General features: G+C 40.2%; 1 protein-coding gene across 4 annotated transcripts in view; it reads left to right on the forward strand.

Annotated features, from left to right (window-relative positions):
• ACVR1 (activin A receptor type 1) overlaps positions 1-17,834 on the forward strand; it is a 49,712-nt gene that overhangs the window by 14,052 nt on the left and 17,826 nt on the right. For all 4 annotated transcript variants that reach the window (XM_085304328.1, XM_085304324.1, XM_085304326.1 and 1 more), the window contains 4 exons: positions 1,681-1,754; positions 9,379-9,645; positions 10,139-10,356; positions 15,575-15,674. In XM_085304328.1, the coding sequence (XP_085160454.1) occupies positions 1,688-1,754; positions 9,379-9,645; positions 10,139-10,356; positions 15,575-15,674 (652 nt within the window). In that variant the 5' untranslated portion in view covers positions 1,681-1,687. The remainder of the gene's footprint in view (positions 1-1,680; positions 1,755-9,378; positions 9,646-10,138; positions 10,357-15,574; positions 15,675-17,834) is intronic.

Below are 17,834 nucleotides of genomic sequence, written 5' to 3' on the forward strand. Positions count from 1 at the left end.
AGACTGACTCAGAATATTAAGTCAACTAACTATTTTCTTTGGATTTAAATTCGCTTTAAAATTCTTTAGATTATTACTTGATGGTCACAAAATATCTAACTTTATTTCACCATGTTTCCAACATAATTGCTGAGAGCTGAATACTAGTGTGTATTAATGCACTGTAGTGTATTAAGAAGGAGGAAGACAAAGTTATTTGGTTAATGGATGTTTAAAAGTGAGAGCTTTGTTTCTTCTAGGAGTTGGAGTGCTCATGCTGCTTGATCTGCTCTGCAGGCAGAGAATCTCAGAGAGCTGAAACTCCATATACTTAATTTCAGAAACTTTTTATCATCTAAACTGATGATGGAGAGATTCCTAAAATGTTTTTTTTCTGCAGAAACAAATCCATGTCAGGAAAGAAATATAAAAATAAATGGCTTGGCTTTAGTAATGAAGCACTTAAGCTGCTAATGATTTGTAAAGGCAACAACAGAAGATTTCTTTGAGGGGAGAAATGATAATATCTTTTTTTTTTCCAAATTTTATCTATTTCATTGGAGCTAAGTACTATTCCATAAGAAGAATGATAACCACTCTATGCCTTGGCCAAAAAGCGCATCTCTGTTTCGACCACTTCCTGCCATTGGCTGAGCTGTTGGGCACACCGTTAGGCCGGAGGATCTCAACCAGAATGAAGCAGCGCAGGACCCAGGAGATCTTGCCAATTATTGAGTCCTGCTTGTCCTATTGAATCCTTGTAAACAGATAAAGACTGATCAATCATAGTCTCTGTTCCCTCAAAGTGGTTCTTCATTTTAGTGGAGAGTTTTAAGAGATCGCTATGGAAAACTTTCTTTCCAGAAGTCTTATAAATCATTCTTACCTCAAAGTGAGAAGAGGACCATTTATCTTTTTTGTAAAGACCAAGTAGCATGAGAAATATGACATATGCAAGCAAATTCACTCCTTTACTTCTTTTGGACAGGGTGTGCGCCTTTACTGGCGTGCTGGAAACACCCTGAGCTTTTACACAGCATGCAGTTACCTGTCCTTGGTATCAGAGAAGTGAAGCTGGGTCATTGAAAGGACAGCCCTTGAAAAAGCAGCATAAAACTGGAGATGACTTTTCTAAGAGTGATGTCCCTTAAATACAGCTTACTCTTTTTCTTCTTGTCTAGCAACTATCTCTGCCAGTTGAAGTTGTTCAGAGTTCTCTAGCTGAGGTCTTTCATGTTTCCCCTCAAAGCCTAAAGGACATGCAATTTTACACAAAGTTCTTAAGTTCACAGCAATTTAACTCTTTTAAGACCTATTTTAAAGAGTAAAGCCTCTCTATTTTATATCCATCTGCTTGGTACTGAAAGAAATGATGCTTCCCTATTGGTGTACTTGTAAGTTTGCACTGTAGTTGCAAGTGGTGTTTTTGTGGCTCTTCAAAAAAAAAAAAAAAAAAGAAAAAACTTTACAAAATCGCAATAAATTATGAATATTGTAAATGGAGGAAATTCATTTTTTAAGAAACGAGGCACAATAAAAGAGACCACTGAAATCCAGTTGTTCTGAGTTTTCTGTAAGAAATGAGTGAAAGTGTTGATAAACCTTGGGTTTTGGGATGGTTATGCTTTAAGAACTGTTGCTTCAAAAGGTATCTGATAGTGATACTGTACACAGCACTCATGTCTTTCTCTCCTTCTGCAGATCTGCAATGATAGATGGAATTATGATTCTTGCTGTACTGATCATGATGGCTTTTCCCTCCCCCAGTCTGGAAGGTAAGTGAGGTGTGCGGTCACGCTGTCTGCTGCTGAAGGGTTCAGGCGCAGGCTTCGCTGTTGGAGCGGCTGGCGCAGATCCATGGCAGTGTGATTATTTCACAAGCTGATGGCATAGGCAGAGTCTTCTCAGGAAGGAGATCTTTGCTTTCCCATTTCAAGTTGTCTCGAAGGAAGTTCATTGTCCATTTATGTATAAAGCACACAGCATGTGCAACCGGCACAGTGTCTTGCCGAAGCCTGGGGAGTTAAATGGGGAAACGACATTTAAAGGACAAATTACGGAACTAGGAACTGACTGGACCTTTCCGGCCCATAGGCTAAAATGCACTTGTACTGCCAGCATTTGTAAAAAGCTAAGCTGTTCTGTGGGAGGGCCCTTTTATTTGGGGCATTTGTTATGAAGTTTGGTAACTCTCTATGACTGCTCCAATAAGATCTCTGAATACTCAAAGTGAGGTTTTTTCCATACATTGTTATGTAGGTTTGTACACACAGATGTTTTATGATATAGAGTAAAGATAAGATTTGCCTCAGCAAAATGGGAGAACAGYATGCTTTCCACTGTTATGGAGAGGCAGTGATGGTTCATCTGAAAGTGTTTTGGATGTTTTGAGATGGCCTTGTGAAGGATGCCTCCTTGCTCCCTTCAAACAGCCTTTTTCTTTTTGTAGTTGAATAAAGGTTTCCTGCACGTTTGCATGATTTTCTCAAATGTAAATGTGTTTTAAGTGATTTGAGGAAATAGGAATAGGAATAGGAAATTCTAAGAAAACTTTTAAAAAAAGGGGGGGGGAGGGTGCCTTGGACAGGTATTTAATGGAAATCACTAAGCTGCTGATCTTAAACAAAAAAAGGGATCAATGGCTGTAATTGYTTTCCCTTCTTAACACAGCTGAACTACAGCTATCTGCTTCTTGGTTTTTTTCAGCTTTTCAGAACTGCTTTTATTAACAGTCTTAAAGATAAAACCATCCACCTTTCATATCCTTAACATGAAGAGCAGTAAGTGGACAAGAGAAAAATACAGGAAATCTGCATGTTGAATTTTAGTTTTTTGATTAATTTCACTTGCATCACGTGTGTAATTGTATACTGACACTGCCTGCATAGTACAGACTATAGAACAGAATTATCAAACCACTATACCCTTCCCTAGCTACCTTACAGATGTTAATCTTAGCTGTTATTTGACCTGACTCCCCTTAAAGGCAATTAGATTTTATGACTTTTTGTTGAAGAAATGACAATAAGTAATCAGTGAAAGACGAATTACTAAATCATGCTGGAAYTCTTTTCCTCCTTTCCTGGAAATGTCTGTACTACTCAAAATGGAGGTATATAATCATGCTTAATCTGGGAACAAAGGCAAAACTGGAGCAGATGTGCTGCTAGAATGAATTTTGGAAAGCAGACCTATGTTTGCAGTAAGTTCCAAGGTGGGATGCTCTGGTGGAGACCTGTTGAGGGGAAGGCAAGCTAGCTGATACCCTGCTGCCTGCTAGCAAGTCACGGAGATGGGTCTTTCTCAATGTGAGAGCAGACAGCTGGGCCACTGGAGGCCATGTTCTGCTGCTTTCCAGAGGCAACAGGTAGCTGCAGGAGTGCCATTGCTCCCTGTGCATTGACTCTCTGTCTGTAGCATAAGGGTGGTAATTTCTGATAACATCTGCCTCTAAATGTAGAAACTATCTTGCCTGTAGCTGGTAAAATTGCTGACCGTAAGTTCTGTGGCAAGCATTGTGTTTTGTTTTCTTCTAATTTCAAACTGAATCAAGTCCTCAGCTAGGTAGTGATGAACACTGCTTGTAAGCCCTGGGGGGAAGGGGGGGGGGTTGGTCGTGGGAATTTGGGTCTGGCTCCAGAGCAGCTGAGTTCTCACCGACTGAAAATCCATGCCAGCAGTCCTGTTCCACATACTATGGCCCTGCCAGACCAGCASTGGTTCTGGGCACCCGTGACTAGCTGTCCTGGAAGGGTTTGTGGGCTGTGTCCTTCAGCCGAGCTCCAAAACGGCCAAGGAGCGACCCTTAACAGGGACCTTCCAGCTAGGCYGTTGCAGAATTACAGGGAAAGGTCATATGCCGGAGTTGTTAGTGGAACCACGTTTAGTTTTCTTATGGAGAGACCTCCTTTTACTTCCGTCACACGTGGGTTGTTTGATAGGCAAGCTCATCTGTAGTGGTTTCGTATTGTCGTGTGCATCCCAACTGCAGCATGTTCTTTGAGTTAGTTACACAGTGAGGGTGTTTCATGGTTCAGTTTTGTTTAGGTTTTCCTCAGTCTGTCTTTGGAAATATCCTCTCTGACAGTGTAGTTGCACTTCTAGGGACAGAGAAGTGTTTTCATGCATGCTTTTTTCCTTTTCTTAATGTTGATATTTTGAGAACAGGCTTGTCTTCAATACATGCACAAAATAATGAGGGGTGGGAGAGAAGCAGAATCTCTGGATTTTTTTATCTTACTATATTTACAACATGTCAGACCATTTCCTTTCATTAGAATTGGGCTAGAAGATTCTTGCACTCTTTCATGGTTGGGCTAAATGTCTGGACATACATTAGAGTAGTGTCTAGGTGCGAACTCTGYATTGTTCTTGGGCTTCAGAAGATGGGATTAAACATGAGCTGATGGGTTTTTGTTTCCCTGAGATGGCTTACAATCATAAAGGAAAGATCACCACCACCAAAAGAAAGTCTGTTATAAAGTTAAATGGACTTCCAGGAGATTTTAATTTTTCCTTGTCTGCTTTGCTTCAATTCGTTACAGTGTGTAGCCCTAATAGAACTCACCTCTTTGTCTTATCCTAGTCATTTAAGAAAGAACATTACTGCCTTTTTAATATTGTTTGACCTTTGAGTGTGAAATTCCTGTACCCTTAAGGATATTAGATTATCCTCTTTTATCTTCTTGGAGAATTCATCAACTTTCTTATTTTCATGAATTTTGGAACAAGCTTCACATATGATTTCTAACATTTTTAGTTTGATTTCAGGGTTTTCCATTTGAAAAGAATGATCTTTCTCAGCATGTGGTGACACTCTCAGACCATAGTGGCAAGCGTACAAAAAAGATAACCTTAATATGACTCTGAGTGGTCTTCAGTGCCAGTGCCTGAGCCCCTGTGGTTCTGAAGATTGAATTCTGCTGTGCCTCTGAGGTTAGCTGATGATCGCAGTGTCTGTGCATGCACAGTATGCAGTCACAGAGGCATGACAGCTTCCTGCCGCACAACTGTGGGTTATGTGTATGTGTGTATATATATATGTATATAAAAAGTTTACTGGTGGGTCTTGATCTCCTTTTCTGCTTTACCAAACTCTGATAAGGGGGAGTTAATCATTTCTATTAAATTTCCACCATTATGAAGTCAGATCTTGATAAACTGGATCTTMGTTCATCTATCATTTTTAATTCTGTTGGTCCTCAGCCACCTGGCTTTTTTCATAGGCCCATATTAAGAGGTCCTGAACTTCCATGTGAGYTGTCCCTTTGAGGCATCAAGTCTGTGTGCACGTGTGTGCAATTTTTAATCTGCAAAATGAAATTTCTTTAAGGGAGGACATGTGATAATAGTACAGTTCAAGGGCATTGCTGGAAGGAAATAATGTGATATTGTTAAAGCAATTCTTTAAAATGTGTAAGTAGAGATTGTGTCTTTAGAGAGGAAAATTGACTCTTACTATAGTTTTTACTATTTATACACTTATTGCAGTGCTTTGTTTTGACTGTATCACATATTTAAGATAGGCATTCTGTTCAAACTGAACTTAAAATTCAAGATTGCTCTAGTGTAAATGGTGTCTAAGTGCTTGTTTTACTATCTGTTGGATTGAAAATGAATTGCCATTCTAAATGTGAAGAGATATCACTGAAATATTAAGATGTAGTACCAGAGAAATCGATTACAAATATTTCCTTAGAAATTAAAGCTTTGGTATGCTTCGAAACAGTTAAACAAAATGCTTACAATCCAGGAATTGAAGACAACATATGAAATAAAACTGTCTAGTTTGGTAACTGATCATGTGGAATAACATTTTCAGAGAAGCCAAAACCTTGTGCTTGTTTCCTTACCTATATGCATTTCTGTAGTTATCCCCAGTTCTCAAAATTTTGCAGCTTGTTGTTCTCTTGTGAGCATCCATGGGTTTTGCTAGTAGTAATTTAAAATTTGGAAGACTGAAGGCTTGTGTACCTGCACCCAGGAGCATTGCATCCAGCATAATGTACTTAGTGCAGTGATAAAGGGGAGGTCTTTGAAGATAGTTAAACATTGGAAATTCCATATTACTGATTAAAATGTGGAATATCTGAGTTCTTGTTCTGTTTGTATACCTAGATAATTAACAGTAATACATGAGGCACTGTAATTGCTTGTCTTCCACTAAGTAAGTAAGCAAACTAAAAGCACTTCGGTTTTGACACTTTCATAATAATAAGCAATAAACTGTGTGAAAGACATAAAGACTTAGACATAAAGCTCTGAGGAGTTAATGCAAATCTCTGCATCTTTGTTTTGCCGGTCAGATTTTTTTGTATGCACAGTAAATTATATGGACCAAAAGTCCAGCGATGAGTCTGTGTATTACGAAACAAAGATCTATGCAGTGAATGTGTTTAGCTAATGGAAGTATTTTTAAGTTTGGCTTCTTGCCTGCTTGTTGCCTGGCTGCTTGCTGTATATGCGGTTGGCCTGACTGCATTCCACGCTGGGAGTTGTTATTGGGTAAGTGCGTGTGTGCGCGTGTTTACAGGGGGTTAATCTGTTTCAGCCATCTCTCAGTTGCAGACGGCCGGTGGCATTTGGCGGTCGTGTCTGCTCCATAAACTTGCTAGTGCAGAAACACTCATGAGAGCTGTGAAGAAGTATCGTTCGATAAACTGTGCCTCTAACGTGCGTTCACCATATGCAACGAAACTGTGCTGTGCCAGTGCAGCTGGTTTCGCTTGGGAGAAATAAGGCTAGATTAAACAACCCTTCAAAGTTGGCTTTGTGCATGCCGAGAATGCCTTGTTGCTGTAGAAGTGTTTAGCTTGTAAGTATTCACTGATGCATCTCCTGGTTTGTTTGTGGTGCCCTTCTCTAGCCRCAATCCTGTTGTAGCTGGTGGCCAGCTGAGGCTGGAGCAGCAGGGATGCAGAGCTTTCTGGTTTTGCAGTCTGAATAAACTTTTGTGCTGGAGTAAAATTTAACTTAGTTAACTGTGTGTGGCACTGCAATMGCATTAACAAAGGAAGTGCTGGCAGGTATGTTGGTAGTACACCATGGGGCTGGCAAAGGAGAGTTTCTCCCTTTCCAGTCCACGAGTTCTTCAGTTCTTCACTAGATTTTTAAACAGCGGATAACTGATTTGTATTGGTCTGTGAACACACCAAGATCTGTAGCAGCTTGTGTATGTTTGTGTATATAGTCAGGGTCACTGCATCTTCATGTTCTGTTGAATGGATCCACAACTGTTGTGTCATGTTAGATCACTTAGCCTACCTTGAGACCAGAGCAGTCTACTGAAAAGAAAGAGTAGTGTGCTTAGAGCTGCAATGCACTGGTTTGTTGCTCTTCAGGGGTTTCAGGTCTGCTCTGTGTAGGCACATTAACAGGCCTGTGCACTTGCAGTAGCTTTTTGATCCATTTTTAGCACTGTAAGAACTCCCCCAAAAGGTTTGGCCAGAACTGTTCCCCTGGCTTCCCTGAAGTTTCCCTTGCCTTGAAGGGCTGCGGGTCCTAGGGGTCAAGAGAAGAGGGAAACCAGCTGGAGCAAGCTGCAGTCCAGATTAATTTTCTTTGTGGAATTAGCATGGCTTCTGGATTGTACGTTAGTTGTCCTACACTATGTAGTCTGTGTACTGTTATTAAATATTTGCTGTTATTAAATATTTGAAATAGCTGTTACTGCAGCCTGCAAATTTCAGCTGTGTACTAGCAGGCCAAATGTTTGCTAACGGCAATAGRAATTCTGTCCTTCCTCAGAGGGACTAAAATCCTTGCTACCCAAAGGGCTGTCCAGTGAAAGCTACCCTTACCACATGCATGGCTCTTGTAGTCATGATCTGCCTCAGAGTCCAACTTGGAAGAAAGTCTGTTACAGATCTTCAACTTTAAATGCCTTCAGGGACTCCAACAGGAGGAACCGAGATGAAGGGCTTGTGTTTTATAACACCAGCTGTCTTTTTCTGCTGTTGTGTGAGAAGAGGGGACGTAAAATTGATTATAAGAATCTGTTTGACAAGAAAAAAAAAGAATCCCTACAAAATTAGGAAGCTATGCTACTTGTAAAACTAGGCTTGTGTATGCCTGTATTCAAAATCAATGTGATAGACCCTGTTTTATTTCGGAACTTCCCCTTAGTTTTTACCTTAGCAATTCAAAAATGGAAAATTATATTTGTTTATTGTGGGAGGAGGGGAAAAGGAATGGAAAAGAAGCTGAGTTATGTACCCAGTGGGCAGAGTCTAATGATAGGCTTGAAAAAGTCAAACACGTGTTACACTCGRCTGCTATTTTTAGGAGCATCTACTGCATTTGTGGTTGGAAATTTTTCTTGCATGCTAGAAAGAGTCGAAAAAGAGTATGTAAACATAAGCTGACGAGCCATAAATGTGTGTGCATGTACTGTGTGCCGGGGTGAGCGGTGGCATGTGCTCTGTCCATCAGAGTTGCGCCTGTCCTTAACTATGTGTGACGGCGCAACAGCCTCTCGCTGTTTACCACGATAGGCAGCTGGATCGTCCAGAAAATTGAAGTGTGTTTTGTCTCTGGAAAATTCGCTGTGGTCCTGTATGCAGTATTTTCTCTGTTAACTAGTTGAGTGTCATCTCCTCTAGCCCGTGACCACAGTGACCAGATACGGTATGTCAAAAACACATTCTAGTCTAGAAAGACTGTGTGTGGACAGTGTTTTGGAGCTCTGTGGAGAGGGAGTAATTCTACTAGCTAGGAAACTCTGGACATTTCACTGAGAGTACTTGGAAGTACAGCTTTCTATTTTATACTTTAAAAAAATTCTACCATTTACTAGTTAAAGCTTTTGGAGTTAGAAGGAATGTATTGTGCCTAATAATAGTTGTGCTATTTCTTTTTTTTTTCTCCTTGGTTACTCACACTTGCAAGGTACTGCTCAAATGCTTATCTTCCAAACTTCCTTTTAAAATAAACTGCTAAAAGCCACTTAATCCTGTGCAGCCATGTCTGCTTGGAATTTAAGAGACTTTGATTTAGTTAAGATAACTTCCAGAATACTTGAATAACCACTTCCATACAGAAATGTAATTTAGTAAATCTACTTTACATTTACACTGTTGCTTAGTCTCTGTGTAGATGACCCTGCTGTGTTGTATGCAYGCAGCAGCGTACGTGCATGAGGCAATGTGAAATGTCACGGAGGCTGGAAGTAAGGGTACCTGTAGTGAGACAGCTATGACTGGATGCAAGCTCTTATCTTTGTTTTGCTGAATCAGATAAATTAGTATCATGATCTCCTACTTGATAGTTCTTCAGCACTACCTACAAGTAATGCTTTTTTCCTTTAAACAGCAGATTTTGTCTAATGAGTAACTCATGTGAATGACTGAAGCTATTGAGAGGGAAGAAGAAAGGAAACATATTTACTTTTTCTTTTTACAGATGATGAACTGAAGCTAAATATGGTCCACTACGAATGTGTGTGCGAAGGCATGTCCTGTGGGAATGGAGATCGTTGCCAGGGCCAGCAGTGCTTCGCTTCCCTGAGCATTAATGATGGTGCTAAGGTCTACCAGAAGGGCTGCTTCCAAGTCTATGAACAAGGGAAAATGACGTGCAAAACGCCTCCATCTCCTGACCAAGCTGTTGAGTGCTGCCAAGGATACCTGTGCAACATGAATATTACTGCACAGCTGCCTTCCTCCAAAGGTAAAAGGCTAATCTATAAATGGTGAATTCTGAGAAAGGARAATAGTTCAGCTTTGATCTGGTGTGATGAGAGTGAGATGGCTGCTGTGCTGGTGAGAAGCGGGTTTTAAACAGTGAGATCCTTTCTGCTTTGTTCCCCACCCTAGGGCTTGCTCACATACATCCGACATCCACCAGTTGTGTGATTCCTGGCACTGAGTGAGTCTTAGGGGTTACAGTGCACAAATGGATTCAGAGTTCAGTTAATATCTCCAAGCAGGCTGCAATCCTGAATCTCACAATGAAACGCAGGATTTATTTTGAAGTTTGCTCTAATGGCTCGGCAGGGAGTCTCTTTAGTAGCACACATGTTAAAGAGCTCTGGTGGAGTTATGACCTCTCTTTCAGAGTAGGTGGCTACCGAGTAAAATGTTGCTGTCAGTATTACTGTGTCTGACTTTCAACTTTTTTTTCCTGTGCATTCACAAACTTTTTTCTTTTCTTTTTTTCTAAGGACAAACCCTTCAGGGAGAAGCTGTAGGTTACAGCATGGAAACACTGATCATTGTTATACTTGCTCCTGTGATAGTGCTGATAGTTTTTTCTGCGGTAGCTGTGCTGATCATCCGGAGGATACAGAAAAACCATATGGAGAGGCTCAATTCTAGAGATGCAGAATATGGCACAATTGAGGGACTTATTGCATCGAATGTTGGAGATAGTACATTGGCAGTAAGTAATCTTTATGCTTGGGAAAAGATTGGGTAACCTTTCTTCACTTCCAGCACCATTACTGCTACTTCTCTAGCCCCTCAGCCCCCCCCCTTTCCCCCCGAAAAAAAGGAAAAGAAGCTGGCAAAGTCAACCATGTGGAGTCTCCTTCTCTGGAGATACTCAAAACCTGCCTGGACTGTCTAATGTGCTCTAGGTGATACTGCTGGAGCAGGGGGGTTGGACTAGATGATCTCCAGAGGTCCTTTCCAACCTCAACCATTTTGTGATTGTTAAGACAGAGGAATATGCTTCTGTCTTAGAGTTTGAAATATCGAGACAGTTTTTATAACTGCAGAATTGTGTAGTGCAAACTGCAGTGGTTTCCTCGCACTGTCCTGCTATTCTCCTTCCACTTAGCCCTGTAAAAACTAAACCTGATAATCATTTTTTAATGCTTTTTTTTCCCCCAATGTCTTTTGACTCTCAAGTTAGTCCACAAGGCTTGATTCCTGTTGCTGTTTTAAAACAGCCAGTTTTGATATGTTCACCCTGAACTAAACRTGGCTATAACTAGGTAACTTTTAATGCAGTAATTTACAGCTTTTACCAGCTGTTACTACTTAACCAGGAAAAGTATCCATTAGGCCATTTCCATTCCCTTTGCAAACCCTTGAAGTGCTTCAAGTCTAATGCTTCTTGGAGACAGTGATTAAACCTGGAAGAATAAATGAAAAATTCCATTTACACGAACATGGAAAAGCTACTAGTTGTAGAGATACGCTCTAACAGAGCGGTTTTGCTCTCAGCTCAGACCCTTGTAACTTTGATTGTAGTGCCTCTTGAATGTTGGTAACAGAAAAAATAATTCTTTGTCTCCAAATATTCATCTCAGCGGTAAATCTTTTATGTTCCAGGCTTTTCTCCTCTGTTTACTTTAAACTTGGAATTTTCTGGCCTATCAGATTTGTTTATATTTAGGATTAGTCTCCATAGTACAGGAAATACTTACAGCCCTAAGCTTCCTAATGGCAAGTGGAAAGAGCTGTGGCCTCTTCAAATCTTGTTTTTACAGTCATTATTACAATCAAGTTTTTGCTCCTTTCTGATACAAACAGGAAGGAAAATGAGTTCACAATTTAGATAAAACAGCAAAATGGCAATCTCTTATCACATGTAAATTATCTTTCTTGAGCACTTAAAAAAAAGTCAGAAATGGGATTTCATTGGATCTGGCTGAAACCCAGAAGTACAATTTGCTGGAGGTATTAGGAAGTTGATTAGTGAACTTTTTCTTTTGCAGAGGAAAACAGGATAGAAAAGCATAACCATAATTCAGTGCATATAGAATTTTTAACTATAAAATTAGCTGAGTATAGCATTTTAAAAGGGTAATAGTTCTAACATTTGATTGTACTCCTAAGCTCATAGAAAGCATGAGCACCTATAGTACATTTTTGTATACTGAAAATACTAGTGAATGATAAAGCTTTTAAAAAGATTTGCCTTGGAGAAACTTCTGGAGTATCAGTAACCTGTCTGATGTAGCTGACAGAGGTAATATTCCTATCACCTCACTCATTTTAAAACTACTTGCAATTGTTTATAATTCCAAGGCCACCCTGGCCTGGCATAAACCATCCACACCTGTTACCTTTTGCAGACTTAATTTTTTTGAGGAAATATTCATCTAGTATTCAGCCACTTTGAGTGGGATTGGCAATAATTTACTTAAGTTATATTTTTTTTAAAGAAGTTCTGGTTTGGGACCAGGACTTAATGCATCATGGAAACCCCTGTAGTACCACAGATGTGCCTRCTGCCATTCGTCTCAAAATTCTACATTTTGGGCCAGTTTAAAAGCTTATAATTTTAAAAAATGTGTTAATATGCTAAGAGGAGTTTTGGTTTGGCAGCTAAGTTTGTTGAAGATCTCAAGTACATATCTGCCAATTTTACTGAGTTTTGCAGTAGGCTATCACTTTTGCTCATCACCAGCTGTATTCTTTCTTTTACCTGATTTTGGCTGTTTGTTTGGATACCAGGCAGTCCCAGGCAAAGGCCACTGCTGTTTGTGTGGAAAGACTGTGTTATGCCATCAGTGACTTCTTGTGCGTGTGCAGATTGTTTTAGCAGTGCATGTGCAGAGAGTCTTGATGCATCTCAGGCATATTGGACTTCTATTGCTCCTTTTTTTTTCCTCAAATGTTAGCACATCTACGTGTGCCTCATTCCCTCACAGATGCAGTGTGCTATTTGGGCTGTGTTGTGCTCTGCTTGGAGACTGGGCATGCTTCTTCCCAGAGCCAAGGTTCCTGTGCCATGGTCCTGGCTGCAGCATCAAGGATGGAGAAGGAGGGTGCAGTGCTTCTCCTGCTAGCATGGCAGAGGAGGAGAGTGTGCAGCTGACTGTATAGGGCTGAAGGCAAGATCAGAAACAGCACCTGGGGTGGGAAACAGGCAAGATGTGAGCAGTACAGAGAGAGAAACAAGTTAGGAATCAGTGTGGAGAGAAGAGCTGGAAGCGTAATGGAGGAAAAGGAGTCTAGTGGACAGAAAACTGGATATTGGGCAGAATAAGGGTAGAGTGAAGAAGAGCACAAAAGACTGCAGAGCAGTCCCTTCTGAGCCTGTAATTGAGAACTGTTGTTCCAAATTATCTCAATTTTTCTGTTGAATGAAGGTGAAGTTTGGCCCTAACCAAACCATGTATCTTCCTCCCTTTCACTTACCTGTTGAAGGTAATGTGCTTCTAGAGCYAGTGGGTTTTGCTGTACTGCAGATAGATCATGGAAAAATCTGCTCAGCTTTCCAGATAACCTATATAACAGTGGAGAATTGCTTGATTGAGTTTGTCTTCACTGCTCCTTACTAAGTTAATTTTTAAGTATTATTTTTGGATTTTATTGCTTAAACGGAGGTGACTTGTGCCAGTAAGGTGCCTTTTGGTACTTAAGGCATCTGTATGGGGCTGACAGATATGAGACAACCTGCAGGACACCTGTACTTCTCTGGAGTGGTATCTGGAGGTCAGCAAGGTACACCAGGACATCTCAAATAGCACTACATGTTGCGTTTTACTAGCAGAGTGGTGCTTACTATGTCAGAGCAAAGTTGGGCATTCAGGAATAAGGAAAAGAAGATTACTAGAACAGCCTTAATTCTGCGCTGTCATATTTGAAGCTTAGCTTTACATGGATGCATAATTTTCATGAATCGATGCTCAGACTTTCAAAAGTGAAGGAGGATTGTATGTGCATGACAAAGCCTGGACGGCTGTGCAAACCCACTCCCTCCATTCAGTTCTTAGTTTTCTGTTTCTCAAAACTTTTCTGAAAGAGGTTTAATTTTGGAGTGTTCAGGTGCTGCCCTCTGCTGGAATGTGTTTCAGCGGAGAAAAAATTTTATGTTGTACTAGAGAAGACTTCCAGGGTTTCTTTGGTAATCGATGAGTCAAGCAGGTAAGCAAATCTTCAATCCTGTTGCAATCAGTGGTTTTAAATATGTACTTAAAAATAAAGTGTGTTTGACAAGCCTGTGTGGCTTTTCCCTCGCATACATGTCTCACTCTTCACCATCCCAGACGRTGAAATTTGTCAGTACAAACTGTGCAGGTGGCAAAGGCGTTCTGAACTGCAGCACCTCCATCCCGTAGGAGGGAGCTTCAGGGCTGGCACTGTACGAGCTGTGTCRTTCCAGGGGTTATTGCCCCTCGCACGCTCTGAGCAAAGGCGCCTACCTGGTCTTTCCTGTCCCCTCTGGTCAAGAGCTGCTATTTCAGTAGTTTTTCCTGCTCGGTTTCATTGAGTCTGGCAGGGAATGCTCATGTGGGTCACTGGCTGCCCAGGTGGGTATTTAACCTCTTCCCTGGAGGCATCTGTGAGCTCAGTGACATTAGGTGTGGGCTGTAACCCTTCCACTTGGCTCAGCTAGATCCAGGAGAAGAACTTGTCTAACTTCTTTACAGCAAACCTGATGMCCCAATCATCAACACTAAATGGTCAGGCTGGTACCAATGTGCATGTAGCCTGCATCTTAAAAAGGTGTTGAAAAAACTGACTTTTTCAGCAGGAATTGTTTGTTTTACCTTTTACATTTAAAACTTTTCAGCCGTGAGTATCTCAAGAGTCTGTCTATATAAAACAGTTCAAAGTTCTCAGTGTCTCTGTTGGGTGCACGTTGTTCGCAGGGATTCCTGAAGCAGACTCTGTGTCTGATAGCACAGATCAGCAGTGCTGGGACATGGCCTTAGCTCTGATTAGCAAAACCACATCTGTATTCTTCTGCTCTTCTAGCCTTTAATGAGAAGAAACCACAGATAACTGGAAGAATAGGAAAGTTTATAAAAAAATATTCAAAAATGMTGGATTTTTTTTCTGCTAATCATATAGGGATGAAAGGCTTTGAGGAGACTCAGATATTAAGTTTATTTCTTGTTGAGGTGCCTCAAACTAGTGCATAGAAAGTTTTGAAGAAAAAGTTGGTATTGAGCTATTTCAAATAAGTCACAGATAGCTTAGGCCCTTGCAACTCTATGTGAGGGAATGACAGAGCTCTGGAAAATAGGTGTGCCTGGAATCGCATAATGTACACTGCGAGTGAGCTCCCATGTCCTCAGGCAGTAAATGATGTTTACTTCCTTTTAATACAAAATACTTATTTCACCAAATAAAAGATAGAATTAAAAGAGTAAAATGACACTTAATTTGTTTAGTTTTTCTTCTAATGTTTTTTAAATTTCCAATAGAAAGTGGTACAAGACTTGTGAACTCCCACATCCCTTATGTACAGCGTGTTCTTTGACTGGGTGAAATCTTGTGAAGATGGTGACAGTAGGATCTTGATCCCACAGGAAGGTTCCGCCTAAACATGAGGGGGAATTTCTTCCCTGTGAGAGTGACGGAGCCCTGGAACAGGTTGCCCAGAGAGGCTGTGGAGTCTCCTTCTCTGGAGATCTTCAGGGCCCACCTGGATGCAAGCCAGCCTAACACGCTCTAGATGACCCTGCTGAGCAGGGGRGTTGGACTAGATGATCTCCAGAGGTCCCTTCCAACCTTACTGATTCTRTGATTCTAAGTGGCCTGTTGATATTGCTGGTGCCACTGTGATGCCAATAGTATTAAGCTTTAAGTTCACCTGTGCTGTAAAGAAGTGGAAGCATGTACCTCTTTGTATTTAAATGGGGGAAAAAAATGCAATTTCTGTCATGCTGTAAACTTTTGACTTTCCTTTTGAACAGGATTTATTGGACCATTCCTGCACATCTGGCAGTGGCTCTGGACTTCCTTTCTTGGTGCAAAGAACAGTGGCTCGCCAGATCACACTGGTAGAGTGTGTAGGTTAGTAGAAGTCTTGTTTACGTGTCAAATGACAGGTTTTAGAGCAAATGCACAGAGAAAGTTTTGTTTGTCATCCTAATTAAAAATGAGTTTTGTTCAGTAAGGTGATGTTAGAAAATACAGGCTAGGCTTGTTTGAATTGGCTCTCTTTAGGCTGAGGCTTTTTCTTAAGAAAAGCAAGCTCAATTTGATGTTTGAAAACATCAAACTATGAAACAAGTGTTTGTTGATTAAATGGTATCGAATTGGAAAGTTTTAGAAAGAAATCATTTGGATTTAAGATATCTGCAGCTGAAGCATCAAGCTAAGTAGCTAAGTTAGTATTTTTTTTAAAAAAAAAAAAAAAAAAAAAAACATGATTCTGTGCTATTAGGAATAATGGATAATGTAGGTTTAAATTCTCTCAGGCTGAAGAAGGAATTAACATGGGAGATTTATATTCCTGGGTGGATGTCCTGACAACAGGAGGACAGGTTTCATGAGCCTGAGTTTTGCCAGGAAAGCTCTAGCTCTAAAGTTGTGCTGGGCTCTGGGTGCTGTAGGACTGATTTTTTTTTTCTTTTTAATACAAAGTACCGGCTAAACCTCATTGGTGCTCATTTCTGCCCCCTTTTGGTATCTTTTGTAGCTTGCTTGCTCTGCATTGTTGCTCTGGCACTGTGCAGGCTGTGATGTACTATTGCCACTCTTCTCTCCCCCAAGAGCGGAAAAGCCCTCTGGTAATCCTACCCTAAAGCTGTTTTGAGTTTTTGGGTTTTTTGCAGCACTTAGCCTGAATTTAAGGGTCTGTTATATTCTCTTCAGCGTATGTCTACATCTGTAACTGTTTTGCTCTTTATCACATCATGCTAATACTTATATAGATGAACTTGTAATTAATATTCCTTGCTGACAGGGGTTTTAGATACAGGCAATAGATGTGAAAACAAAGAAAGTTACACTAGCATACAGTTAATGGTAGCATACATCTCGTGTTAAAGATACTATATATAATTTCCATTTTTATTTTTCCTTCAATGAAATGGATTTTAAGTGCTGATGGATTTCTCATTGCTGAAAATGCTAACTGCTAACGGTTTGGCTTTTGAACTTAAAACATGTGAACTGGAAAAAGTAAATTAGTAAAAAGTAATTGTAATGTTTCTAGAGTCTCTAAGTTTCAAATGATTTAAGTTTTTAAAATATTTTATTTTCCCTTCTGTTATAAAAGAGGAAAATGGAGAATTCTTTGCCAAGTGCTTATCTTTAAGGGACAAGCAAAGTTCAAAATCATAGGAAAAAGGGTGAATACACCACCTTTTTGTTTACCATCCTTTATTGTTGCAGTTCTCAGAAAAGAAATTTCAATACCTACTTGATGAATAAGGAAAACAATTTTGTTCATCATAATAACAATCAATTTTGGTAGTTGCTTTATTTTGTTCAATAAGAATCCCCCTGTTTTGAGGGTTGGCTCAGATGTGGGGTGAAGAAATTTAGTTTCCTAAAGCCAAGCTTTGCCATGTTTGCTAAATCTTCCATCTGTCCCGGGCTTATGAGTTCTTTCTGTAGGGCTTGAGAGTGAGTTTGAAAGCTGCAGTTACCTGTATTAAGAATAGAGTTCAACTCCTTTGAAAAATGGGCATCTGAATTTTCAAATGATCAAAATATGAAATTGAGGATTGCTAACTGAATAGTGTTAAATTTGAATTTAATGATTGTAGGAAGTACTTGAGTCAAAGCTATCCTGAGGCAGAGGCATTGAACTATTGTGCTATACTGACATTAAGGATGTAGGTGGAGGTATAATGATTGATTCCACAGGGGAGAATCTGTTTTAAATATATTTCTATGCTGCTACTTCAATGATTTGAACCTAGTACAGTTAACATGTTCCTGTAAGTTGCTAGAAGTTTTAAATCTTCAAGGTGCTAAATTGAGTTCCAGCTAAAATGGGTGAATTGCTGTGAGTTTGTAGGGACCAAACCTGCATTTTACTGGTGTTCCTTTGCTTCTGGCAACAGTGCATATTGAGTAGGCACAAATGTTCACACATGTTAAATCCAAGTGCATTTCTTATGTTCTGCAATTTCCCTTCATCAGGAACTGTTGGATATGATATGTATGATGATTTCAAGAGGTTTCTAGTCTGCCATGTAGAGACATCTCTGTGTATGCATG

The sequence above is a fragment of the Rhea americana genome, unplaced genomic scaffold, assembly GCF_003343005.1.
Source record: "Rhea americana isolate MKP2758 unplaced genomic scaffold, rheAme1 scaffold_206, whole genome shotgun sequence".
Taxonomy (NCBI): Eukaryota; Metazoa; Chordata; class Aves; order Rheiformes; family Rheidae; genus Rhea; species Rhea americana.